We start from the raw sequence: 23,089 nt of genomic DNA, 5'->3' as shown, positions 1-23,089 counted from the left end.
TTTTCTAGTTATTATTATTATTATTATTATTATTATTATTATAATATTTCTGTTGTTGTTTTTGTCATATTAATTGCTATTATCATTGATAACAGTATTACACCTGTCAGTATCAATGTTATTATTACATTACATTACGTTATTATTACAACCAGCGTATTAATATGCAGCTGTTCCTGGTCTCTCTCTGCTTTGAGATAACGTATGCATATTTACGCAAACACAGAGACACACAAACACACATATGTGTGTGAGTGTTCGAATTGAGTTGAATATAATTTGCTGATTCTGTGGTAGCATTTTTGAGGCAGATTTCTTGTATTTGAAAATCTACTTGATGATAAACCTGATTCTTTTGACTGTATTTGTGTTTGTAGTATTTCTATAGAATATCACCATATGTAATTTAATAATGATATTATAGAGAACATTGATATAGTGGTATCAGGCCTAATGTTTGAGTCAGATGTGAGGCTCATTTTATATTAGTGTATATACAGAACCTGTAGTGACTGTTCTTCATTCTATCCATTTTTCCTGTGGTTGGTCAGTCTCCATAATACTTCTGTAATATTATGTAATGTATGTATAATATACAGTGACATTATTGTAGGCTAATGTATTTGAACGGACTGTACATTAACACAGAGCTTGTTGTAATGTTTCTGTATCTAAACCGACTAGCTGACACTGTTCTGCTGTGCTGTTGTTGGGCGGGAGTGAGTAAAAAGCAGAGTTTGTGCATCATGTGATGCAGCTTTCTGCGGGAGCTCTGACCCATATTTCATACCGATCGTGCCTGTTTCCGGCAGCCTTCACAACAGATTTATGTTCAGTCGGCAGGGCTGAATGAATCAGGCCTGTTAGAGAGGAGCCCCAACATCAGCCCGTTCTCCGTTTATTCTGTGGCCTGTGATGATGAAGGTGATTTTCGTTAGTGGCATTACAGAATCCAGTGAAGAGTGTTTTATCCGCTGAAAACATGAACCAGAGACTCTTAGAAAATCGAATGATCAAGTCAAACAATGCTGCAGACACGGATAGCAGGAACTAACCAATAAGCCTGCCAGAAATTTTTATTTTTATAGAGAAGAAAGTCGATTCACTGATCATATGATTTTATTCGATTGCTTCAGGCCAGTCCTTCGTTAGCAGAATATTGTTTTACATGCATTTTATTTGTTACCATGTAAAAAGCCACAGTGGAGAGAGAGGCCCGGCGGCCCTGGGCCCGCGGCTCGGACAAACCCCGGCCTGCAAGTCTCCGTTTACAGCTGCAAGTCGCTGTTTGATCCGAGTGACGAGGATAACGGTGAATGTGACAGAAAAAGAGAAAGAGAGAGATGTTGTTTATTAGATGACAGTGTGACAGCAGCTGAGGCACAACCGCGCCTGTTATCGGACTAATTCTTCTGTATAGTAATATTATTATTAATAATAATAATAATAATAATAATATAAAAAATAACATTATTAATAATAATGTTATTTGTATTTATTTATCAATTGGAAATGGTAGGCTATAAAGTCAAATCTTCCTGGTTTTAACTCAGAGCGCGCGATCATGTCGGTCGGTTGTTGTTAAAATGAACATTTATCAATAATCATAAAGGCTGAACTGGAGGATCGTTACCGGCTGACAGTGATTAATGAGACGCTTCATCTGTTTATTATTTTCTCCTGAACGTTGGAGACAAAGAAAAAATTATCAGTGAAAACCAAGAAATGTATCCTTCTGTAGGAATCAACGGGATTCTTCCTCTATTCTGTATTTTAATTTCTCTACATTACACACACACACACACACACACACACACACACACACACACACACACACACACACACACACACGTAGTGAGTAAAAGCTGCCGCCTTGGCTGATTTTGTGACTCTGGCAGCTGGGCCATTCATCATCCCTGTCACCATCCACCCAATAAGAGCAGACAACCGCAATCGAAGTGGAGCTACGTGACCTGCTCCACAAACTACGCGGTTGCTTAAACAACTGTGTCCGCTCTGACCTTTGTCCCTCTAATATTTATAATAAAACTCTGTGTCTCGGGTACGTCTTTATTTTGTTGTAGTGCAGACCCGACCTCTCCTGTAGTGCTACCAAACTATTTAAAACATTGTCAAAAATGGACGTGAGTCCGCCTTCTAGTCATGGTCCCTTAGCCTGTTCAGTCACAGGTTTTAAGAACAAGTGGATTCAAACGAAGACATAGATGCAGTGGAGAACAGAAACAGTCACATCATCTTTCTTACAAAACCTTTTAAAACATGTCAGTGAAATTCATCTAACGTCTAATGATCACAAGCCAAACATGGACAGAAACAGCCAAACGAAGAGCACAAATCTATACACAACGATTATACGTCTCACCGAGTCCACACATGCTCCACAGTGTTGTGTCCTGTGAAGAAAGGGATGTGATGAGGCAGAGCTTTAAAAACGAGAGAAACAGGGAGCTTCTTCCCCCGTCGTAGAAAAATAAATAAATAATTTAAAGGAAATGGAGGAGACGTGTGACACTGCTTCCTTTCTCCCTCCGCGCCTCGCACCCTGTCTCTTTTCACTGTAAAGTCCAAGTCTGTGGGGCGGCCTCTCTTGCAGGAGTTAGGCGTGCCCATGGTGATCCTGTACACCCGCGCACCGTGCGGGCTCGGGCAAGGTGAGGTGGGAGTGGTCAGGTGGGTGTGACGTGCGGCTGCAGCAACAGCTCCAGATCTGAGCTCCACTGCCTGATGGAAGAAGATCCCTGAGCCAACCATGGAGGCCTGGACAAAGGGACAGAGGACAGAGGGTCAGAGGACAGAAAGTCAGAGGACAGAAGATCAGAGGACATAAAATAATAGGACAGAAATCAGAGGACAAAGGGTCAGAGGACAGAGGACAGAGGGTCAGGATGTCCCCACCACACACCAAAATGACTTAATGACCTAATATTAAACCGGATTAAGATTTTTCTCCTCTGGTCCAGAATCTCATCAGTGTAGTAAAAATCGAGCCTTTCTTGCTGATGTGTTAAAATGAAAAGATCTCAAGCTTGTACTGAAGCTCTAACCACATCTTACAGTCATCTCTGGTCATCAGCTGATTTACTGTAATATGGAACTTATTATTATGCAATACTTCATCCAACCACTGATGAAGCCCATGGGATGCAGTTTAAAGCTTCTTTGTACCTCTTTGATCTCTGACTTCAGCTCAGAATCATTTTATGATTTGGAATGTGATCCTGGCCTCGTTACACTTCCATCATGTTGAAACCAACTCTTCCAGATCTTCTTTGACAAACAACCAGTTGAGATGTGCAAGACACAGTTTAATAAAACATATGGTGAGACAGCTGTGTTGAAGAGAGAGGAGATTCACTCATATTTTCCAAAATGACTAAATGTTATGGCTCAGACTTTATTGTGCATGAACACATGACTCCAAACGTGGAGCTCGTCCCTCTCTCAGTGCTCGGAGATTTACTGTCAGTCAGCAGACGCTCTCACCATAGACGAAATAGGGGAGGCAAAAATGGCTGTAATTCTTCATCTATTGTTCAATGAGAAATATTCTCCAAAAACACTCTCCAAAAACATATAGGCAACATTTATTCATGCTGGAGCCATCAGCTCTGAGAGCATATAAGATCCACATGTATTTGTTTATTATTTATTATTTTGTAGATGAAGTCACTCTATCTGCTCTTTCACTTCATTAGCAGAATCAGGGGAATTATCAGACAGGGAGGATGGGACTGTGTTGCCGAAAATTGGCCCCGGTGAAAAAAAATGAAGTAAATGCAGCTCCTATTTACATATAAAGAGCTCTATTAATCAAGGTAAGTGTCATTACAGGGAGGCTCATTGAGCAGTGGAGAGTGGGTGTTAAATAAAATTCTCCGTGCTCCGGTGCCTCCGGCAGCCGATACGTCTTGATTTGAGAACTGTCAGCAGTGTTGGGGAGCTGATAGAGGCTGGAGGGGGAGGGGGGAGTATTACCCCCATTTGTAATCAGATTGCAGGGGGGAGAAGAGATGGCGGAAAAGAAAAATGGGAAAATAGGAAGAGAAGGTTGGAGTGGAAAAGAGGAAGTGATGTGGAGAGAAATATTTGTTTCCCACACACAGAGAGAGACCAGGTAGAATAATCTTAACTTTATTCTAATGGATACAATATCCCATGGACAGCAGAGTTCAGGTGATCACTACAGTCTTTTCTCTGTGATGATGATTTATTACAAGTTAGGTTTTATTTTCTTTGTTTTGTCCACCATTTCTCTCAGTTATGATCAAACCGGACCAGGATTTTAAAGACCCCCAAGATCATCAGTTCTATCTCAGTATCTCACCTGCACTTTATGAAATATTTGTATGTAACTGCCATAAAAATATATTTATATTGCCATTTGATATGTTTTGTTTGAACACATTATTTAAGTTTTTTATTTTATGATATATGATTATATAATATATTTTCTTTTATTTGTATTGCCTCTATGCAGGATGTAGGAAGTAAGTTTGCACGTGTGTTGCAAAGAGACACTTTAAGTTGCAACATTTTCCTTCAGAAAAACAAATGAATGAAAGTTAGTTTTCTTCACCTTAAGTTAAAAGTTGATGCACCACCTGTTTTTACGATATTTTGGTCTATTCATTTCCTCTTGGTCATGTGCAGCCAGTGAGGTGTGTTTATTTACTTGTTTATGTGTTGTTGTGTATGTTTATATTTATGTTTCTGCAGTTTAGTTTAGTTGGTGATGATGGTGCCATTAGATGTGCAGAAGATGAATAAATCCATGAGTAACAGCAAATCGTGGCATCATCTATTTCCTGGAGGGAGTGCCACATTATTTATAATGTTTTATGAAAAAAATCTGATCAGTCACTTCAGCTGTAAATAAAATCTAACATCACAGATGTTGCTGCTGTTTCCTTCTCTGCCCCGCAGGACTGGTCTAAACTCTGGTGGAGAAATAATGAATCATATCTTAATCATATTTTAACTGTAGACCACACACAGGTTAGTAAAACCTCAGAGTTGTTGTACTCAGCCATTAGTTCATCACAATGTTGGACACAGGTTCATTCTGATTCTCATTCTGAACTGACTTTTGATGTCACTGACAGAAATGATCAAAACTATGGATACAAGCCAAGCTGTAATAAAGCAGAATGATCCTTTAAGTAAAGGCTGAGTTGTCTTAAATCAAACAGAGACACTGTCATGAGATGTCTGAATTTGTTTCCAGCATCAGCATGACAATCATTAGACTGTGAAGAGGAGGAGGAACAGAGACAGGTGGAGGAGAGACAGACGTACTTCACCCTGTTGTTCAGGCTCGCCTCACTGGAGTGGTTTTACATGTAGTGCCACTGCCCATCCATGCCCATGTTCATGCCCATGCCACCCATGGGTCCTGGAACGAGACATAAACACAGTGTTCAACAGCAACAACATGACGAGCTGATGCTTCCATGATAACAGACCTTCAGCCACACTGTTAAAGTCCAAAGTTCATCCTGTTCTTTAGATCACGTGATGACATCATATGATGACATCAGGTGATGACATCATGTGACCACCACCTCATGCTGGTCCTCTGAATGAGGCTGAACAAAACTATGGAACTAGTAGAATTTCAGGCATTTTCTTCTACATTATGATGTTCACAGGTTTAAATTCAAATGTTTAAATTATTATTGTTTAATCAGAATTACGTATGTTTTTCTGTGTGTGTTAATGTCACTGCCATGCGGAGCATTAATATGAATGATGGTCTATGTAAAAACAGAGGAATCACATGACCTACACAGTACACAGCATATGTCACTTTAATCTTTATCTTAAGATGAGAGTTTAAACTAGTTTACACTCTTCACTTGTTGGTTTTAGATTTGAATGTACTGAGCTACAATCGAAGATTTCTCCTCTATAAAGTTTTACACACAAATGCTAATGCTGATGTTGGTTGATTCTGCAAAACCACAGAATAACATTAGTTAATCAAAGGAACATCTGTGGCCCAACTCTGGCCTATAGGACAAACAATACATAAGAACAGATAAGGTGAAAGAAACAAATACTTCCAATGAGAACTCAGTGTGGTTCAGGTTCAGTAAAGACTGGGGCTCTGGTTAATTGAAATACTTATATTAATTTCTGGACTGTAACAGCAGGTGAACTTTGGTTGGACGTGCTAAACCCCCTGCACCTCCACCTCCGTTGTCTGTTGCTTATGCTGTACAGCCATCATCTTGGAGACTGTGCTACAGAGAGTGTATGAAGCCTAAACAGCATGTCATTCTTGTCTTTGCCTTGTTTGTTTTCGATGATGTGATACACGTGTGGGAGACTGCTCACCTCCAGGTCGGAGACCCATGTGCTGCTGCCCATCAAGAACGAAGCCTCCCATTGGCTGGCCATCCGGACTGTAAGCTGTACCCTGACTCACTGTGAGAGGAGAAACAGAACTATCAGAGTAACATCACTCTCCTTCAGACCTCCTCCTACAGTCTCATACTGTCTCCAGCTGATCTGGATCATCTAGTTCACTGACCACTGGATGAGGTTTTACCTGCTCTGTTGGACTGGTCAATCATAGGCTGGACTATTCTCCTTCTTGCATTAATAAACCTGGAAACAAAGAACATTATCATGTGAAAAAAACACACATTCTGAAAAGCTGACTCTGATTCTTCAACATGAAAACTCAGGGGTCACTTTCTAGCTTTTAAAAGTCTCTCATAGTCTTTTTCAGGTGTCATCCTGTTCCTCCAGTGACAGAGCAAATTACAGTCACTAAATAAGGCCATGATAAATTGCCAAAAGCCTTGGAAAAAAACTAGTGTGTAAACGTTGAGTTTAGATTTATTAACATGCTCATGAGTAAAAACTGAAAACAAGAACTTTAACATTATAATGTTTTCAGATTTGTGTCACTGGTTGTTTCTGAAGAAAGAAATTCATCCTCTAAAACATCACATTTGATTTGGCAGCTTCTGGAGCAGTGGGACCTCACTGTGTCTCCAGGGATCAAACTAATAATCTACTTTATTCCTGTTGACATAATCTGGGGCATTAGGACAAAGTCTCACATCTTCAAATCTATTGATTTGGGTTTAGCCCTGAAGCCTCGGGCTGTGGTGGGGCTAACCACTTTGCCAATGTTTGGCCATTGATACAGAGCACTGAGCCTGCAGGCTTTGATATCTGTGTTGGAGAGAGTGACTGAAGCCTGTACTCGTGTCTCAGGTCTGATGGAAACCTGATACACTAAACAGAAACTGTGGGGAATTTCAGAGTGGGGTCAGAGCAGCGTTATCATCATAAATCCAGATATGAACCCTGCCAGTGGAACGAAGACATGTAGAACTAAATCTAGAAGGTGAGGTGGTTTGATTGGACCTGCCTCTTACGACCAAACATGCTTTAATCCATCGTGTCATAAAAACAAGGCTGTGAGGAGGAGCTGGTTTCTCTCCTCTTTATCCCTTCATTCCCTGTGGTCACTACACACTGTGTACCGTCATTACACATGTTCAAGGACAGGTGATGTCACAAATTATAGGGAGATAAACTCAGTGTTAATTAATTAATTAATTAAATCATTGGTGTAACTTAGGGACTTACATTTTTCAAAAATTTTATATTATAATAATATTTAGTGAAGTTTAATACATCACACTAATAAACACAACACAAATAAACTCCAATCAAAATAATAATAATAATGATAGTAATTTGTGTATTTTTGTTCTGTATATCCACAGGTACTGATACGTAGTTATAGGTGGTTATATGAGCACACACTGAAATCCAGCATAAAATGTGTCGGCTGGTTTCACCCCTCTGTGACTGTGACAAACTGAGATAACGATATGAACTTTATTAAAACATGTTCGATGGAGCACGGGCCTGGACTTTGTGAGGCGGTGAGAGCAGTCAGATTTATGTGACAATCTGCTTTAGAGTCTTACCAGTTGTTCACTTGAAGAATGGTGAGGCCTGTATCCTGTGCTAACTGCTTCTTCTGCTCCTCTGAGGGGTACGGGTGCTGAAACAGACAAAAAGATAAGACATTTAGTGAGTAAAACTAAATAAATGTCAAGGCCTGCATGTACAGAGATAAGTGGCCCTGAAGTGCAGGAGAACTCAGGAGATGGACTCGTATTTGGTCTCTCTCAGGCCCAGTCATTCCTTCAGATGAGTGGAGAAACACATTTTGGCCCTGAACACTTGAGGCTGAAAGCGCGTGGCATTGTGTGACAGTATCTGACATTATTTGACATTGGCTGACAAACGATCGGTTGGGACATAAAGAGGCACAATGTTGGCTTTTGTTTGCCCCCACCACCCCCCACCCCCCACCCCCTCCCACGTCACCCATCAACCCCTCCCCGCTTCGCTCCACCCCCCTTCTCTCCGGCCGCGATCCCTCTGTCGACTCTGTGTGAGACAGTGGGAGGGGGGCAGCAGATGGCAGACAGAGGTGACCTGTGCTCTGAGAGCAGGGTCGGGGGCCTGTCCCCATTCTGTTGCTGTCAGACCATCCTCAGTGAAGGATGAGCTTCAAGCACATCATCACACACACACACACACACACACACACACACACACACACACACACACACACACACACACATTTATATCATTACACTTGCATATGCAGACACTCATAAAAGACACACACTCATGACTACACCCATGCAAACATGCACTGTACATGCAGTGCACTAGTGACTGATTAGCAGCACTGATCCTCCAGATCAGCTTCACTGCTGAAGTCTCTGAACTTTCCTGGAGGCTCAACACCATCCATCATATTCCCTCATGGTGTTTGATGATGATAGTGGAGACTGCTGTCTAACACGTCGCTCCAACATCTCCCATAGTTCACTTGGACTGAGATCAGGTGACTGTGAAGGTTATAGCATATGATTCACATCATCTTCATTAGACCATCAGTGACCCCTGTAACCTGAAGAGACCCCTCCCATCAGGATAAAGGTGATCACTTCGACTAACTTTGTATTGATCTCCAGTGACCCCTCCCCCTGGATCCCCCCGCAGCAGAACAGAGCCAGTGGGCCCCCTCTCTGTGGGGGTCCAGGGTTTAGACCTGTACCATTCTCTTGGTCACATCCATGATCACATCCTCAGTCGCCTGTTCTTCTTCCACGTCTCACTAATATCCAACCCTGTTCACCGACGTCTGTCCCATAGATCTAAATGAGGATGTCACTAGTCTCTATTACTATGGAAACACACTGGTGAGCATCTCTGCGACTGAAGCTCCTGCTCCATGTCCCAACGTCTTTCAGAGTCACTCAGGTCTTTTCCTCCTGATACAGAGTCAGAATCAACTGGACCTGCTCAGTATTTTCATACCTGCCCCAGATAATGATGTGATATTATCTGTTTAACTGTACCATGTAGTGCAGCTGTGTGGAAGCTTCTGCATCTAGATTCAAATACAACCCACAAACAGAATAATGCACAATAACAATAGTGAGGAAACAACTTGTGCACACACACAGAAACTGATATAGACACACAGACGTGCACTCACTACAAACACTAACCCAGCTGTTTGGGATAAACATGCTCTGTTTTAGTACTACAGTTCCCGTCATGCTTTGCTTTATATAAACAAGAAGTATAATTTTGATATACTGTCTCTGAGTTAGCTACACACAATCAGCTGTGTCAAACATTTATCTATTTACCACCTTTCACCCCCAGTCCCACTGAAGATCTTGCAGTTTCTGTTTGCACTAACAACGATGACCACAGATCTGAAAGATCTAAAACGTGTCTTTTGTATGTATTTGTAATAAACATCAGAGAATGTTCAGTTGATTCCAGAAGAACAAGGCTGAGACGAATTATTTGTTTTTTCTAATTACACTCATAGATACATGAGCATCACATATAAACAAGTAATGAAATCTTTTATCTCCACTGACACAACACTGTGACCTCCAATGGATTCCGGGTTTGCTCCTCAAACTCAAACTGTGGCATGGATCTCTCACTGTGGATAAATGCAGGAAACCAACAGTTACGACAGGCTAATGGGCCCATAATGAATAATATAATGAATCCAAACCTTTCACAGCTGCTTTGTCCACAGTCTCCTCAGAAGGGGATATTTTAAGGGTCTGCAGAGCACAGAATACACGACAAAAGCAGGAGGCTACGGCTGGTGGTGTACAGAGCCCCCGCCCCCCAGTGGCCTCACACTGAAACGTCTGACAAAACATAATCCCACTCCTTTCACACCCTCAGCCACTGGTGAATGCTTGATCGCTTGGGTGTTGCAATAGGCCTTTCAAGGGCCAAAGTCCCCTTGCACTCTCTTCATGGGCACATCCTGCCACGGCAAACACTTGTGCTTAACAAATTAGGCCTGAAAGGGGATGGGGAACAGAGAGGGGATAATTCAATTATCCTCCTTTTTTATCTGGAAAATCTAAAGGTGGGCTGTAGAAAAGAAGGGATTATTCCAAGTACAGGACCTGTGTGGGCTTTTTACAAACTAAACAACTGAGGGGTTACACCACATCTAAGAGCGGCAGAGGCAGAAAGGGCTAGGAGGAAGCAGCGGTGGTATCTTTTGGACCTTGATAAAAGGTAACGCTCTCTTGGTTGGGACTTGCTCACCCCCTCTCACAGCACTGTGACGCAGTGCTGCTGCCTCTAACAGGAGGCTTCTGATTTCTCTACAAACGGACTGGGTTTCAAAAGGACCTTCACACGTTCGTTCTCTTACAATAGAACAAAGATGAACTTGGTTTCAAGATGCTTTTGGGAAATCTAGCCTGGGCTCATTCCTGGGCAAAGACAGAGGGGCTAGGGTTAGACAACAGTCATTTCTAGCATTTTGTGAGATCAGTGTAGGGGTGTTGTTAAAAAGAGGACAAATGTTGTGTTTGTGAATAAGCTACAGCTGGATGTGGCTCATATGGAGAAGCAGCTTCACAAGGTACAGATTCTCTTACCGTGAGGTGCTGGAACAGCCACGCCCTCATTATGTTTGTGGCCACTTTGGGAAAGATGCCTCGTTTCTTCTGCCTCTTCTTGTCCTGGTCGTCCTCGTCTCCCGTGCCCGGTGATGCCAGGCTGTTGTCGAGGCCGTCTCCTGTGATCAGAGACAAGAGGAGCATGAGAAACCTTTAATGTGGCCGTGTCGCCTTCATCCTCCTCCACAGAAACGTGCTGTGAAAGGGGAGACGGAGGAAGATTGCCTTCCTCAGTGGCACGGCAGCACAAGATTCTTCCTCTCACCTCTTCTTGACTCCCTGGCCACTGGATAATGAAGAGGAGTTTGTAGTGTGGGAGCTCAATAAAAGCAAGAGCTATTAATTCAATCTGAGCCACGCGTTTGACATGAAGTAATGAGTGCAAGATCTGTGTGCCTGACATGAAATAATGAATGTTCAGACTGCAGTTGGACTCAGTGCCATGTACTCATATTTATATGTGACCTCTGCTAGAAATAAGACTAATGATTTCCTTATAAGTAAAGGAGGAAAAAATAAAAACAGAGTCTGGGCTGTGAACAATCCCAGCATTAAACCCTGTGCTGTTTGAAGTCAGAAGTCAGGCGTTCGCTCGGGGTACTGAGGTAGAATGACTGGGTGTGGTTGGGTTGGTCAGTAGGACATGAAGCCATCATCCTTGTGCTCTCATGTGATCACTGACCCCCCCCTCCCCCTCACCAACAATATCTGTGTTGGATTGTGTGCAGCACAGCGGCGTGCCGAGCTCTGGATCCTGCCATTAGCAGCATGCCTGTTTGATTTCGGTAGGAAGCTGCTGTGGATGGAGATGGGAGGCTTCTTCTAAGCTGAGATTTCCGCCCCTGCCAGATAACTCTCTCCATCTCACTACACAAGGGGCACTCCCATCCCTTTCCCTCTATGCCATTAATTGTGCATCAGCCGAGATGATTTACTTTTAACAGTGGTGGTTATTTTTCTTGCCCTCTGGGCAGAGAAGCCTTGAAAGCCTGCCTGGAGGGCATGTGAATAATGCATCTGAGAGACTCCTCCCCAGAGGCGGGACAGAAACCCTACTTTTCTTAAGATTTGCCCGAGCATGTCTTTTTGTTTTTAGAGATGCATCAATCAAACGCGTCTATATGAGCCATATTCATGCATAAATATTTCAGCTAATGAATATTGACATTGAAAAGGATGAGTTCTAGGGTCGGGTGCTCTGGGGGTTGTGGGAGTTTTGACTGATGGTGTCCAGCCCTGACTAACAGACACAGTTCACACTGATTGTCCTCCACTCTGTGCTTCGTCCTCCACCTCTCCTACAGTTTGTTGGTGAAGTTACTTCTTTCTGGGGGCAGATTCCCTCAGGTGGTGGTGGAAGGGATGTTGTTAAAATCACTGTATTCATTGTATTATTGTATTCCTGTCTGATGGTATCGTACTGTGTGTATTCTGTTTCATCTTGTTCCAGCTCTTCAGATCTTTGAGTCTTTGCTAACTTTGACATCTCCATAAATAACCAGAAAATTTTATGAAGGAAGAAGAGGAGTTTGAGGACCGTCCTCTCTCTTCTGTAAATGCTCTAAATTCAATGGCAGAGACACTAAAGTTCCACTGTTGTTAATGTAAACTCAACCTGGTTCCAGAAAAACTGACATGTTCAGGTTAAGACAGAGGATGTCTGAGACCTCACTACATACATCAGTGATTAACAGAATAGAAACTCTTCAATCAACACATCAGTATGATTGAAGAGCATATAATCTACAGAATTCTTATATATTCTTTATATTCTTATATATGCTTATGTAATCTATAGTATACTTATCTTCTTATATATTCTTTATATTGTTGTATATTCTTATGTATTCTTATATGATCTATAGCATTGTACATTCTTTATATTCTTATGTAATATTATATAAACAATAGTGTTCTTACATATTCTTTATATTCTAAGAAAATTTCTGTAACACCTACAAGAACGAAAAGAAAGAAAGAAAGAAAGAAAGAAAGAAAGAAAGAAAGAAAGAAAGAAAGAACAAACAGGACTGGCTTGGCCTAATTATATCTAAGGAAGCCCCCCCCCCCCCCCCCCCCGTGTGCAGCAAAGAGGGGAAGCCGCGGGGCAGATCCTCTGCTACACTAATCTCTTCTGACTGTTCCACGGCAGCTCAACTGATCTAACCAGTGTGTGACGGTGCAGTCTCAAAGTCGTACACCCATGCTAGTCTCTCATGCCCCCTTCACCTCGCCCGGCTCTTCTCTCTCTCTCTACCCCCCACTCCCCCCACCCAGTCCACCCACCATGGAGTATTGACCCGGGGCTAAGATGAAAAACAGAGAAAAAGCAGCACCCTGAGATATGAAGAGAAATCTTCCTGTCCTCTGTACTTGAGCTGCTCTCACACATTTCAGTCATCTTCATACTGTTTACACTTACGTCAACCAAAAGCTTTCAACACACTCAGAAGAAGAGAGACACTGTCAATGCTGCACAAACTACGTTTACTGATGAATGAGGCCACACACTTTTAATTCTGCAGTAGGCTCACACTGAAACACTGGAACCTGAACCTGCTCTGACTGTCTGCAACAACAACAACTGTAACAACTATAACAAACACTTACACTTACACTTCCTCACTGGAACCGGTTCCTTATATTAGATGGTATGGAAATGGGGTAAACAAAGTAATTTGTATTTACACTTAACAGTTTCTCAACAATGTTAAAGGTCCTTGTAAAAATATTCTTTTTTTTTTCTTATCTACATCTTAAAAAGTCATGAGATCTATGATTGATCCCTGAAAATCTGCCTGTGAGATCATTTGACCTGAGTCTGACAGTTTAAATAAAGTTTATGGAAAAAAAACGCTGACATATTATCCTGTCAGTCAGTCAGTACATTTCTTTCAGTTTGTTGTTTTTTGCAACTGAGCTGTTTTATCTCCCTACACAGTTCAGGCTTTTTTTGACTTTGGTTCTGTTCATTTTAGACGTCAGATATTCTTGACATTTGAAAGAGCATGTTTTGAAATGTAGTTTGGTTCTCTCCTCCATCTGTAGCTCGGCTGTTACGCTGGCTGACGTGTCCAGAAAACAAAGTGTGGAGCGTCTAGCAGAACTGATTGCTGCGCTCCCAGCTGCATCAGTGATGCAAAGCCAGCACGGCCCATCTAATGAGCTCAACAGGGCTCTGATCCATCATCAGTGACATCTCGCGGCTCCTCCTCTTATTAGACATGATACAAGACTCTAAATGGAGCAGTTGAAGGTTTCCAAAAGATGGGGAATCCTCTGTGTGAGGAGCTGAACATGATGATTAGAAGCTGCTGATTGGAAATGCAACTGTTTAAAGTACATGCTGACAGCAGCAGACCACAGTAAGAGGTGCTGTTTGACAAACTATTACTGCAGGGCCCGGAAATCCACAGATATGAGGACTGAAGAGGGTTTCTTAATCCAGTGAAGGGGACCATTTCACTGCCAGGTGATTCAGCAGATTGGAAGTGAACGTTACACACCTGACTCTTCATTTATTACACAGATGACTAAAGTAGACTACAGATGAGTGTCATTTGGGCAAATGGAGAATTTACAGCTAAAGGCAGGAAGCCTGCTGTTATTCTTTATGACAAACCTTTATCTGGTTGTGCAGGTTCATTTCATACAGTACAACTGGAAATATACTTTCTCACTTAGATCCGGAGGTGAACAGATTTTTTTGTGTTTAATAAAAATCTGCAGTAACATTTCTTTTCAGCTACTTATGGTCTGTGTGCAGGTCACACCATCCCCTCTACAGTCACTGATGGGAACATACATGCTGTTTGCACTGTGGACAAATAGCCAAACAATCGACTAAAACAGCTGCTTCTTACAGTCCTGATCATTTGGTGCCATTCAAAATCTATTCAGAAATGTAGGCTGCACAGTATTATCAAGAAACAAGAGTTTAACCAAAAGACATCTTCTCTTTTGTTTGACAAATTTGCTGCAGCAGCCTCTAGATGATCACCCAGTGCGAAGAAAACAACATCAACACTGTGTTCCCTGTGTGCTACCAACTAATTACAACTAGTGGTCACACAAACCAGGAGCCAAGCATCAGGCTGTTGCATGTGCTGGGTCAGTGGGCCGGCTGCAGTCATATAATTGAACAGGATTGTGGGTGAACTATACAGCAGCCCTGTGGCTAACTGTAGCTACTGTGGCTAACTCATAAAACAGGCATTCAGCTGTTGACTGGCTCTGTTTCTTCACTAGAAAGCTCTACCGGTGAGAGAAATTCACAGTAAGACTAAATGTCATTTTTCAAATGTGAGCACAGATGAATTCTGCTCACCTCCACTGTGCTAAGGGTGGAGACAGAACCAATGTATACACACTAGCAGAGCTATGTGAAAACATATGACTATAACGCGTTCTGGGTGAACTGGCCCTTTAAGAGTAAAATATGTCCAGTTATGAAATATGTAGATGATGTCTTCTGTCTTTCCCTCCACGCAGTCAACCTCCATCTCTTCCTCTCTCTCTGTCTTTACCTTCTTTTTTAAATCAGGTCTGAGATCCTCGGTGTGCCAGATGCTGCAGGGATATTAGCCCACGGTCTCAGTGACAATGTGATGTCATTGGCATGTCAGCACCTCCACCTCACCTCTCCAGGCTCTGGATGTGACAAAAAGATGCAACACATCCTGTTCCTCACATTCCTCTTCTCAACACCAGTGTGCAGGATCTCTCTGAGTCACCCCCAGTGCCTTTTGTTTTATCGGGCTCTTTGTGATGGACATTTCAAGCCTCCTCCTCCTTCTCCCCCAGTTCCCTTTCCAAACATTCCTAGGAGAGCTCAACCCCTATAGCTGTGGTCACCAGCAATACCCCTGGGGGTTGAGCTATCAAGGACAACCCTCTCTGCACATCACACAGCTTACAAGACAACAACCAGAGCCTGGGAGCTCACAGAGGAGCCAAACCAGTAGTAACACAGATCCTCTACCTGTGGTTAGCACAGTGCCACCACCTCAGTGCTCCCACATGACAGTGGCTTTTAAAAGGTTTCCTCAGAGCATGGAGGCACGGCTGCTGACAGCTGACTGCAAATGCACTTCCTGTCCTCTGTTGATTTTCAGAATCATCATATAGTGTCTTCTTCCTGCGGCTGAGCCTGAGATTTCCTGTGTCATAAGCATTTCAATGTTCTCTCATGTTGTTCAGCAAGGTGAAAATCAGGCACAGTGCAGAGCAGCTGTGAAAACCTGAGAATCCCACAGGTCAAGTGGATCAATTAACAATCAACAATGTCATTAACATGAGCGTGTTCCATCAGCGTACAGTGTGGTTGTGTTTGACCAGCTCAAAGCACTTAATGAAGATTGTGGTCTTGGTTAAATATTGAGAAACACTGATTTGGTCTTTGTCCTGAAAGTTGGATGTGTCAGGGTTAGACCACCACCTCATGACTTTTGTATGAGAACATTACATATCCTGAATCAGCAAAGACAAACCTGTCAATGAGCAGCAGGAAGTAATTGTGTTGTCAGAGCAAACTGAACATATCACCAGAGAGGAGGGAGGACACTCTGGGATTTGGAGGCAAAATGCTGGAGGGTGGAGTGACACAAACCTGGTAGGCTGTTCATCAGGTGCATATGGACCTAATCTGAAAGATTTTTTATTTTAAAATGAAATCACAGAGACATGTGGGTGTTCCCTGTGTTCACTTTCACCATTGACCATCCTGTGATCTCAATATCAATGTGATCATGTCTGTATGAAAACGATTGCAGCTGTATGGAGGCTATCTACCTGGTCCAAACGGGATTAGCATGATACGCCTCGACTTTGCTTCCTATCCTTTCAGGTTGTGTGTTTGACTGAGAATAGACCTGAGGCCCGGGGAGAAGCAGCAGGTAGCATGCAGCAGATCCTGCTGCAGCAACCACAGCTCTGATCATTCTGCCCTCTTCTTTTCCTTTGTTCCTCATACATAAAGTGCTCTGTCCTTACATCCCTACAGGGGGCATTCTGCACCCCCATCCTCTATGCATTCTCTCCCAGGTCAAAAGGGCAGGGACCTTGGGTTTTCCACCCACTGTTGTTTAAAAAAAGCTTTAAGGAAAGAAGCTATTCACACACTGGTCTTTCTCAGCTCGCCTCAACACACTCCTGGATACTGAATGGGTGAATTAAAAATTTACCATGCATACATGTCTCACTCTTAGTGTATGCTAGCCGAAATGGAGAAGCCAGGATTATTTTCCAAAGCAGATCCAGAACCCTCGGTCTGTTTCTGATTGTCTCCTAATCTCTTGTCTTGCAAAGCATCCTCCTATTGTTCTCGTCAATGCTCTGCTCATTGATGCCTGATGGGCAGAGGGTGGAAAGTTGCTTTAAAGTCCATTCTATTTTTGCTGTGGCCAAAGGGGAGAAAAACAAAAACAAGCCATAAAACCCTTATAGCCTCCAATTAGCACATCAGAAATCGCATTAAGAGAAGGAGCAGGGCTGGATGGTTTCAGAGGGAGAGGAAGCAGAGAACAACAAGATCTCAGCACTGACTGACCTGGAACTGAGAACCCATACAGGTTGTAAGTCAGGGAGCCACAGGTCTACATTAATACCCCTTCTGCTGTTGTTACTTCAAGTCAAACCCCACTGTGTACATTTAAAAATGCACCAACCAGCACTACAGCTTTCTGAGAGTTTGTCCTTTAAGAGCATCAAAACAGCCTGGATGTTAGAAACAATGAGGATCTAAATCCTGAACAATTGTATTTTCTGTAGCTACCAGGACTGAATTCTGGTGGCAAATCCTTCATCTGTTAGTTCTTCTTATGCTGTAAAACATCATCAAATCTAAATATACTCAATCTAAAATAATCAACTTATTCAGTTTGTTAAGTCATTTGTTAAATCATCCTCCAAGTCATAAAAGCCTCAGTCTCCTCAGAGGCTGCTACAGCCTGCAGTCCTCCTGGTTCATGCTGAGAATGTCAGTCTTTGAAAATGGCTCATAAAGATCAAATCAAATAAAAGCTCAGCTCCTTTTAACAAATGTTACTCAAACATGTCTGAAAAAACTTTTTCCAGACTGATTGACAGTTACAGTAATGTCCTCACTACATTAATGATCTGTTTTGATCAGTGTAATGAAGAAAGTGATTAGTGAAGTGATCAAATGATGACCCTCCTGTCAGCAGGCAGCAGAGAGAGGTCACAGGAAAGTCAAAGCTTTGATATGGAGTAGGACGCAGGAGGCTCTTACCGAGTTCACTGGTGTTGTCTCCACTCTGGGAGACGTGTCCCCCACTGGATGGTCCCGGGGTGCCCACGGAGGGTGTGGAGTGGGCGTCGTCCATGTCTCTCCAGGACGCTGGGTTCTGAGAGGTCAGGGAAAGTTCCACACACCAGGGGACAGGAGATAAGGAGAGAGGAGAGGAAGAGAGGAGAGGGAAGAAATAGATGAGGAGGGTCCAGTAGGTCCAGTATGAGGTCCATTATGCAGTTTCCCAAAGACACAAAGACAGCTGTGTGGCATGATTAACATAGTGAGGAGCCAAGTTGTCAATAACATGACACAAGAGAAACATTACCATTCTGTTTAGTTAAGACAGAGAGGTTTAAATCTGGAGTTGAGAGTTCAGCAGGCCTGCAGCATGTGGACCCTCCTGTGTCCTGGTCTGTCTGAGACCACGGCTGAGGAGAAACCCTGTATTTATGGGGCCGAGCAGCCCGGCCACTCATACGGCTCTAAGCCCAAAACAAACAGCAGATCTCCCTCTTGAGTCTCTGCGTCAGCTGTTTGCCGGATGGCGATCAGATGAAGAGCACAGCAGATGACAACAAGAAGTGTGGGGACAAAGGCGCAGTGTGAACGAGGCCCCTCAGTGATGAGCCCTCTTTTCTTATCCAGCCACACAATGATTACAACTCCTCAGAACACAGCTCCTGAAAGAGATGCCATGTGTGTGCACGTTTATCAAGCTAATGAAGGTCTTATGTCCTTACAGCCCATCTGTTCAAACCCAGGTAACAGGAGTGGAGGGTCCATGGTGTTGGATCCACACACAGGTGAGGACTCACTGTGAACACATTCCTCCACCAAATGACCAGCAGCAGCCAACACGAGCTGTTTCCTCCAACATGGCAGAGACTGAATGTTGGTTCAGCACTGTCAGGTCAAACTGGGTCTTACATTATTCATCTGCTACTTCTGCTATCTTAACAAAGACAGCAGCATCCTACAGACTCATGACCCTCCACCAGGAGTGAGCTGACAGTTTACATCAGGAAAGGACTGAGAGAAACAGACATTTAATCAGAGGAGAGAGAAACCAGATTCAGGAGGCTTCAGGACAGTTGACTGTGCATAAACGTCTTCAGGTACATGCTGGTCTAACCTTCACCCGTCACATATGTCTTTAGATTAGTTTCAGAGATGTGTCACTGACCGCAGCGTTGTGATATTATTAATACTCTACGATCATCTTTTAAGAATTCAACTCAATTAGGCTTTTTAAATGAGGAAATAATCAAATTTACCAAATATCAGACACTAGCAACTGGACTCAAATCCAGTTTTAATTGTTTGATTGTTTTAATTTTTTAAATAGTGTCGAAAGAGATTTCCTTTCACTCTGGGTTTTTTTTGAATGAGTGTCAGTATCTCTGCACAGGTTTGAACCAAATCATATTTTATAATAATAAATGATAATTATAAAATATATGAAGATAAAATTCTTTTAAAAAAGCATATGAAATTGAACCTAATCAAGTGTAATCACAGAACAGGATTTTCTCTGCCCTAAAAACATCAACTGTCAGAGCTCAGTGTGAGGAGTCACATTTTTAAAACATCACATTGATGTTAGGCCTGATCATGGTGCAGGTACAAGATACACGCACACAGAACTGTTTATGATTGTAGAACCTGCAGCAACATGAACAGCTGAATGTTGAGTGTCGTTGGTCCATGAGACTCCACTGACACATGGATGAATTACAGAGTGTAAAACTATAGACTCTAACTCTGAGTCACCATCTGAGTTCGCATCTTTCTAAATGAACACAGGTTCAAAAATAGGAAGCGGTTTTGTGAAGCACACAGCAGGGTGGCAGCCTGACAAAGTCCCCCTCCACTTGAGCTGTAATAATCCTATTGCCTGAGAAAAAAACAGTCTGAGAGGGACTCTGAACCCGGACAGCAAACACAGCACTGGCAGCTGCAGCGTGAAGATCATCACATCATGTGCATATCTCATATGTACATATTGTGGAGCATGTTCTGTGTGTGTGACAGCAATTTGCACATCATCCATCAACCAGCAGCCTCATTCATTCATTCATTCATTCATTCATTAATAAGTGTGTGTGTGTGTGTGTGTGTGTGTCGCTTGAACCTTTTGAATAACAGAGGGGAGGATGAGACCAGACCAGGTACACAGCTCTTATCCAAAATTAAAATCAGTGCTCCTTCAAATTCGTGAGGTGAGGTGAACTCACGTGATCTGCCAGGTTCGTGGAGGATCCTGAGAGGTCGTCGAAGTCTGACTTGCAGACATCTCGCTCCTCTATGACCAGGTCAATCGGCATTTTGCCTTTGAGGCAGCTGATGTACCGGTGGCAGAAGTTATCACAGAGCTCATGGACCTGCGGAGTCAGTCAGAGTCTTTAGATTGAACTGAGCTCCATTATAAAATGTGAAATGAGTGAGAGAGAACGTTACCTTCTCTAACTCCAACAGGTGAAACCGAAGCACCTGAATCGCTTGAATCATCTGAAACAAATCATTTGAAAATCAGTCGCTGTATGAAAATGATAATGACAAACATACAAATATGATTTTCTTTCAGAACATTAATAAACGTGTCTTTAATGTATGAAGTTGCCTCAGGCCAGTCTGCGGCTTCACGCTGCGCCCGGAGGCCGGGCGAAGAAGAGGCCCTCACCAGGTTATCCAGCTCCGGGTTAGAGGAAAATAAAGGTTTTTCTGCTCGGATCTGAGGCGTGAAAAACGGAGAGCACATCACACTCACTTTCAATCCTTCAGTTGGTCCCAGGACAGAAAATGTAGCCTACTTCCTGTATTTGTAGCACTTGTACTCACCTGTTTTGCAAACACGGCTATGTCTTCATTAAAGGAGTCGGAGGAGCAGACGTCTCCTCCCGCCACCCCGGGCTCTCTGGGCGTGCAGGTCGCCAGCTCGCACTTCTCGAACACCAGAGCAAGCAGAGGGAACAACGGGTGGCTGCAGCACAGAGGATGGGCCGGTTAGACTCTCTGTGAGGCCTGGACATGAACTGTTAATTACACCCCTCTGGGATTTCATCTACAGAAACTGCCACTAACGTTTATTTAGTCCTTCTTCATGCATCGGAACTAAAGTCATTTCACAAGCACCTGACTCTCCGTCCACTGTGCTGAGATCAGCTGCTTAAATATACTTCACCTGCATCGAAAATGACTGTTATTGTAAAACACACATTTCTATTTCACAGCTGAAATAAAAACGTGGTTTTGTATTCATGAAATAACAAGAAAATCAAAGACGTTTCATTTATTATTATTATTATTATTATTATTATTATTATTATTATTATTAATTATTTCTATCAGCTAACAACAACAACAATAAAAACAAGAACTACAACCACAACAACAATTCCTCTAATCTTCTTCTTATTATAATTATTATTATTGTTATTGTAAAATTGTATAATAACATTTTTTCTTCTTCTTCTTCTTCTTCTCCTCTTATCAGCATTATCATTATTATTATAATCGTTATAATATCGTTTTTGTTCTATAATAACATAAAAATAATAACAGTAATTAACATTATTATTATTGTATATTATATGGTATTATTCATAATAATAACAAGTTATTACTATAATTGTTGTTATTATCATTATTATTGTTGTATAATAACATTATCTAAAAATATTTATTTTATTTTAATAGTTCAGTTATTATTATTATCATTATTATTGTACAAATATCAATATTATTATTATCATTGTATATTATTATTATTATTATTATTATTATTATTATTATCATTATTATTATTATTATTATTAANAAATATTTATTTTATTTTAATAGTTCAGTTATTATTATTATCATTATTATTGTACAAATATCAATATTATTATTATCATTGTATATTATTATTATTATTATTATTATTATTATTATTATTATTATTATCATTATTATTATTATTATTATTAACATTATTATATCCACACCCGTAGATCTGGTCCTTGTCTCTCTTCAGTGCGTCGTTCACGGCGCTGCCCATGCTGCTGGGCATGATGTTGTGCGGCGCGTGGGCTCCGTAGTGCTGGGTCGGGTGCGGGGGCGGCCCGTGGTTCAGATGGTGGACCTGGGGCAGGGGTCGGGGAGCGTGCGGGTCACCGTACATGGAGGTGGGCACTCCGACTCCGTCCATCGCGCCTCCGTAATGAGAAAGCTCATCGTACTGAGGTGACAGTTGCAGGGGACATTAAGACATGGACAGGTGGCGGGAAAAAAACAAACTTTTCTGTCTAAATTAATAAGAGAAAACCTGGGACAGTGTTGGTTTAACCGCCAACAGGATCAATGATTTACTGGAGTTAGACCTGGAACCCGTTCAACACATGAGCACAGTACAACATCATCTTCCTCTTCGTTTGTCTGCATCACATTTCTCATTCACACACCAGCCTACAGTTAATGAATCTGTCTGAAGGATGAAAAAATATGTAAATGAATGAAAAGAGACGCACCCTTTGCGCCATCTCCGTGCGCAGTTTGCAGCCGTATAAAGAGAAGTTTGAAGAGGAGGAAAATCCAAGAAGAGATTATAATCCGCTCCTGTTCTGTGGAGTCACTGAATCCTGAACTAAGTGCACGGTGATGTGAACAATGCAGAAATCAGCATTGGTCCTCCCGTGAGCGAGAGCGCCAAAACACACACTGACAGCCGGCCGAGTGCTTCCCAGCGCTTCTTCAGCTGAAGGATCAGTGATCTTGTGTAACATGTGAGGGTCTGATGGTGGGGGCACTAGCGGCACTTACGGTCCGAGGTCAGTCTGCT

General features: G+C 42.3%; 1 protein-coding gene across 3 annotated transcripts; it reads right to left on the bottom strand.

Moving 5' to 3' along the window:
- Positions 1 to 5,354: 5,354 nt before the first annotated feature.
- On the bottom strand, positions 5,355 to 22,811 carry LOC111240413 (homeobox protein Meis2-like). Of its 3 annotated transcripts, none has more exons than XM_022770421.1 (12): positions 22,779 to 22,811; positions 22,257 to 22,489; positions 21,109 to 21,250; positions 20,951 to 21,001; positions 20,728 to 20,778; positions 20,501 to 20,651; positions 18,268 to 18,375; positions 10,998 to 11,137; positions 7,974 to 8,050; positions 6,572 to 6,630; positions 6,358 to 6,447; positions 5,355 to 5,413 (listed from the first exon to the last, which is right to left on the bottom strand). In XM_022770421.1, the coding sequence occupies exons 1-12, from the start codon at positions 22,788 to 22,790 to the stop codon at positions 5,355 to 5,357; spliced, it is 1,173 nt and encodes a 390-aa protein (XP_022626142.1). In that variant the 5' UTR covers positions 22,791 to 22,811. The 3 variants fall into 3 exon arrangements, with proteins under 3 accessions (XP_022626142.1, XP_022626140.1, XP_022626141.1); XM_022770419.1 differs by having other exon boundaries at positions 6,554 to 6,630; positions 18,268 to 18,382; positions 20,505 to 20,651; XM_022770420.1 differs by having other exon boundaries at positions 18,268 to 18,382; positions 20,505 to 20,651.
- Between the last annotated feature and the right edge of the window lie 278 nt (positions 22,812 to 23,089).

The sequence above is a fragment of the Seriola dumerili genome, unplaced genomic scaffold, assembly GCF_002260705.1.
Source record: "Seriola dumerili isolate Sdu_G_001 unplaced genomic scaffold, Sdu_1.0 BDQW01000025.1, whole genome shotgun sequence".
In the NCBI taxonomy this organism is placed as follows: Eukaryota; Metazoa; Chordata; class Actinopteri; order Carangiformes; family Carangidae; genus Seriola; species Seriola dumerili.
Note: the sequence above shows the minus strand (reverse complement) of the source record. Positions and strands in the feature narration are given on the sequence as shown.

Bases quoted from the DNA above. Each gene is read 5' to 3' on its own strand.
- LOC111240413 (XM_022770419.1), bottom strand. The intron at 21,002-21,108 runs GTGAGTACAAGT...TTCACGCCTCAG, and splicing joins TAGCCGTGTTTGCAAAACAG to ATCCGAGCAGAAAAACCTTT. The intron at 11,138-18,267 runs GTAAGAGCCTCC...CTCTGATCACAG, and splicing joins AGACAACACCAGTGAACTCG to GAGACGGCCTCGACAACAGC.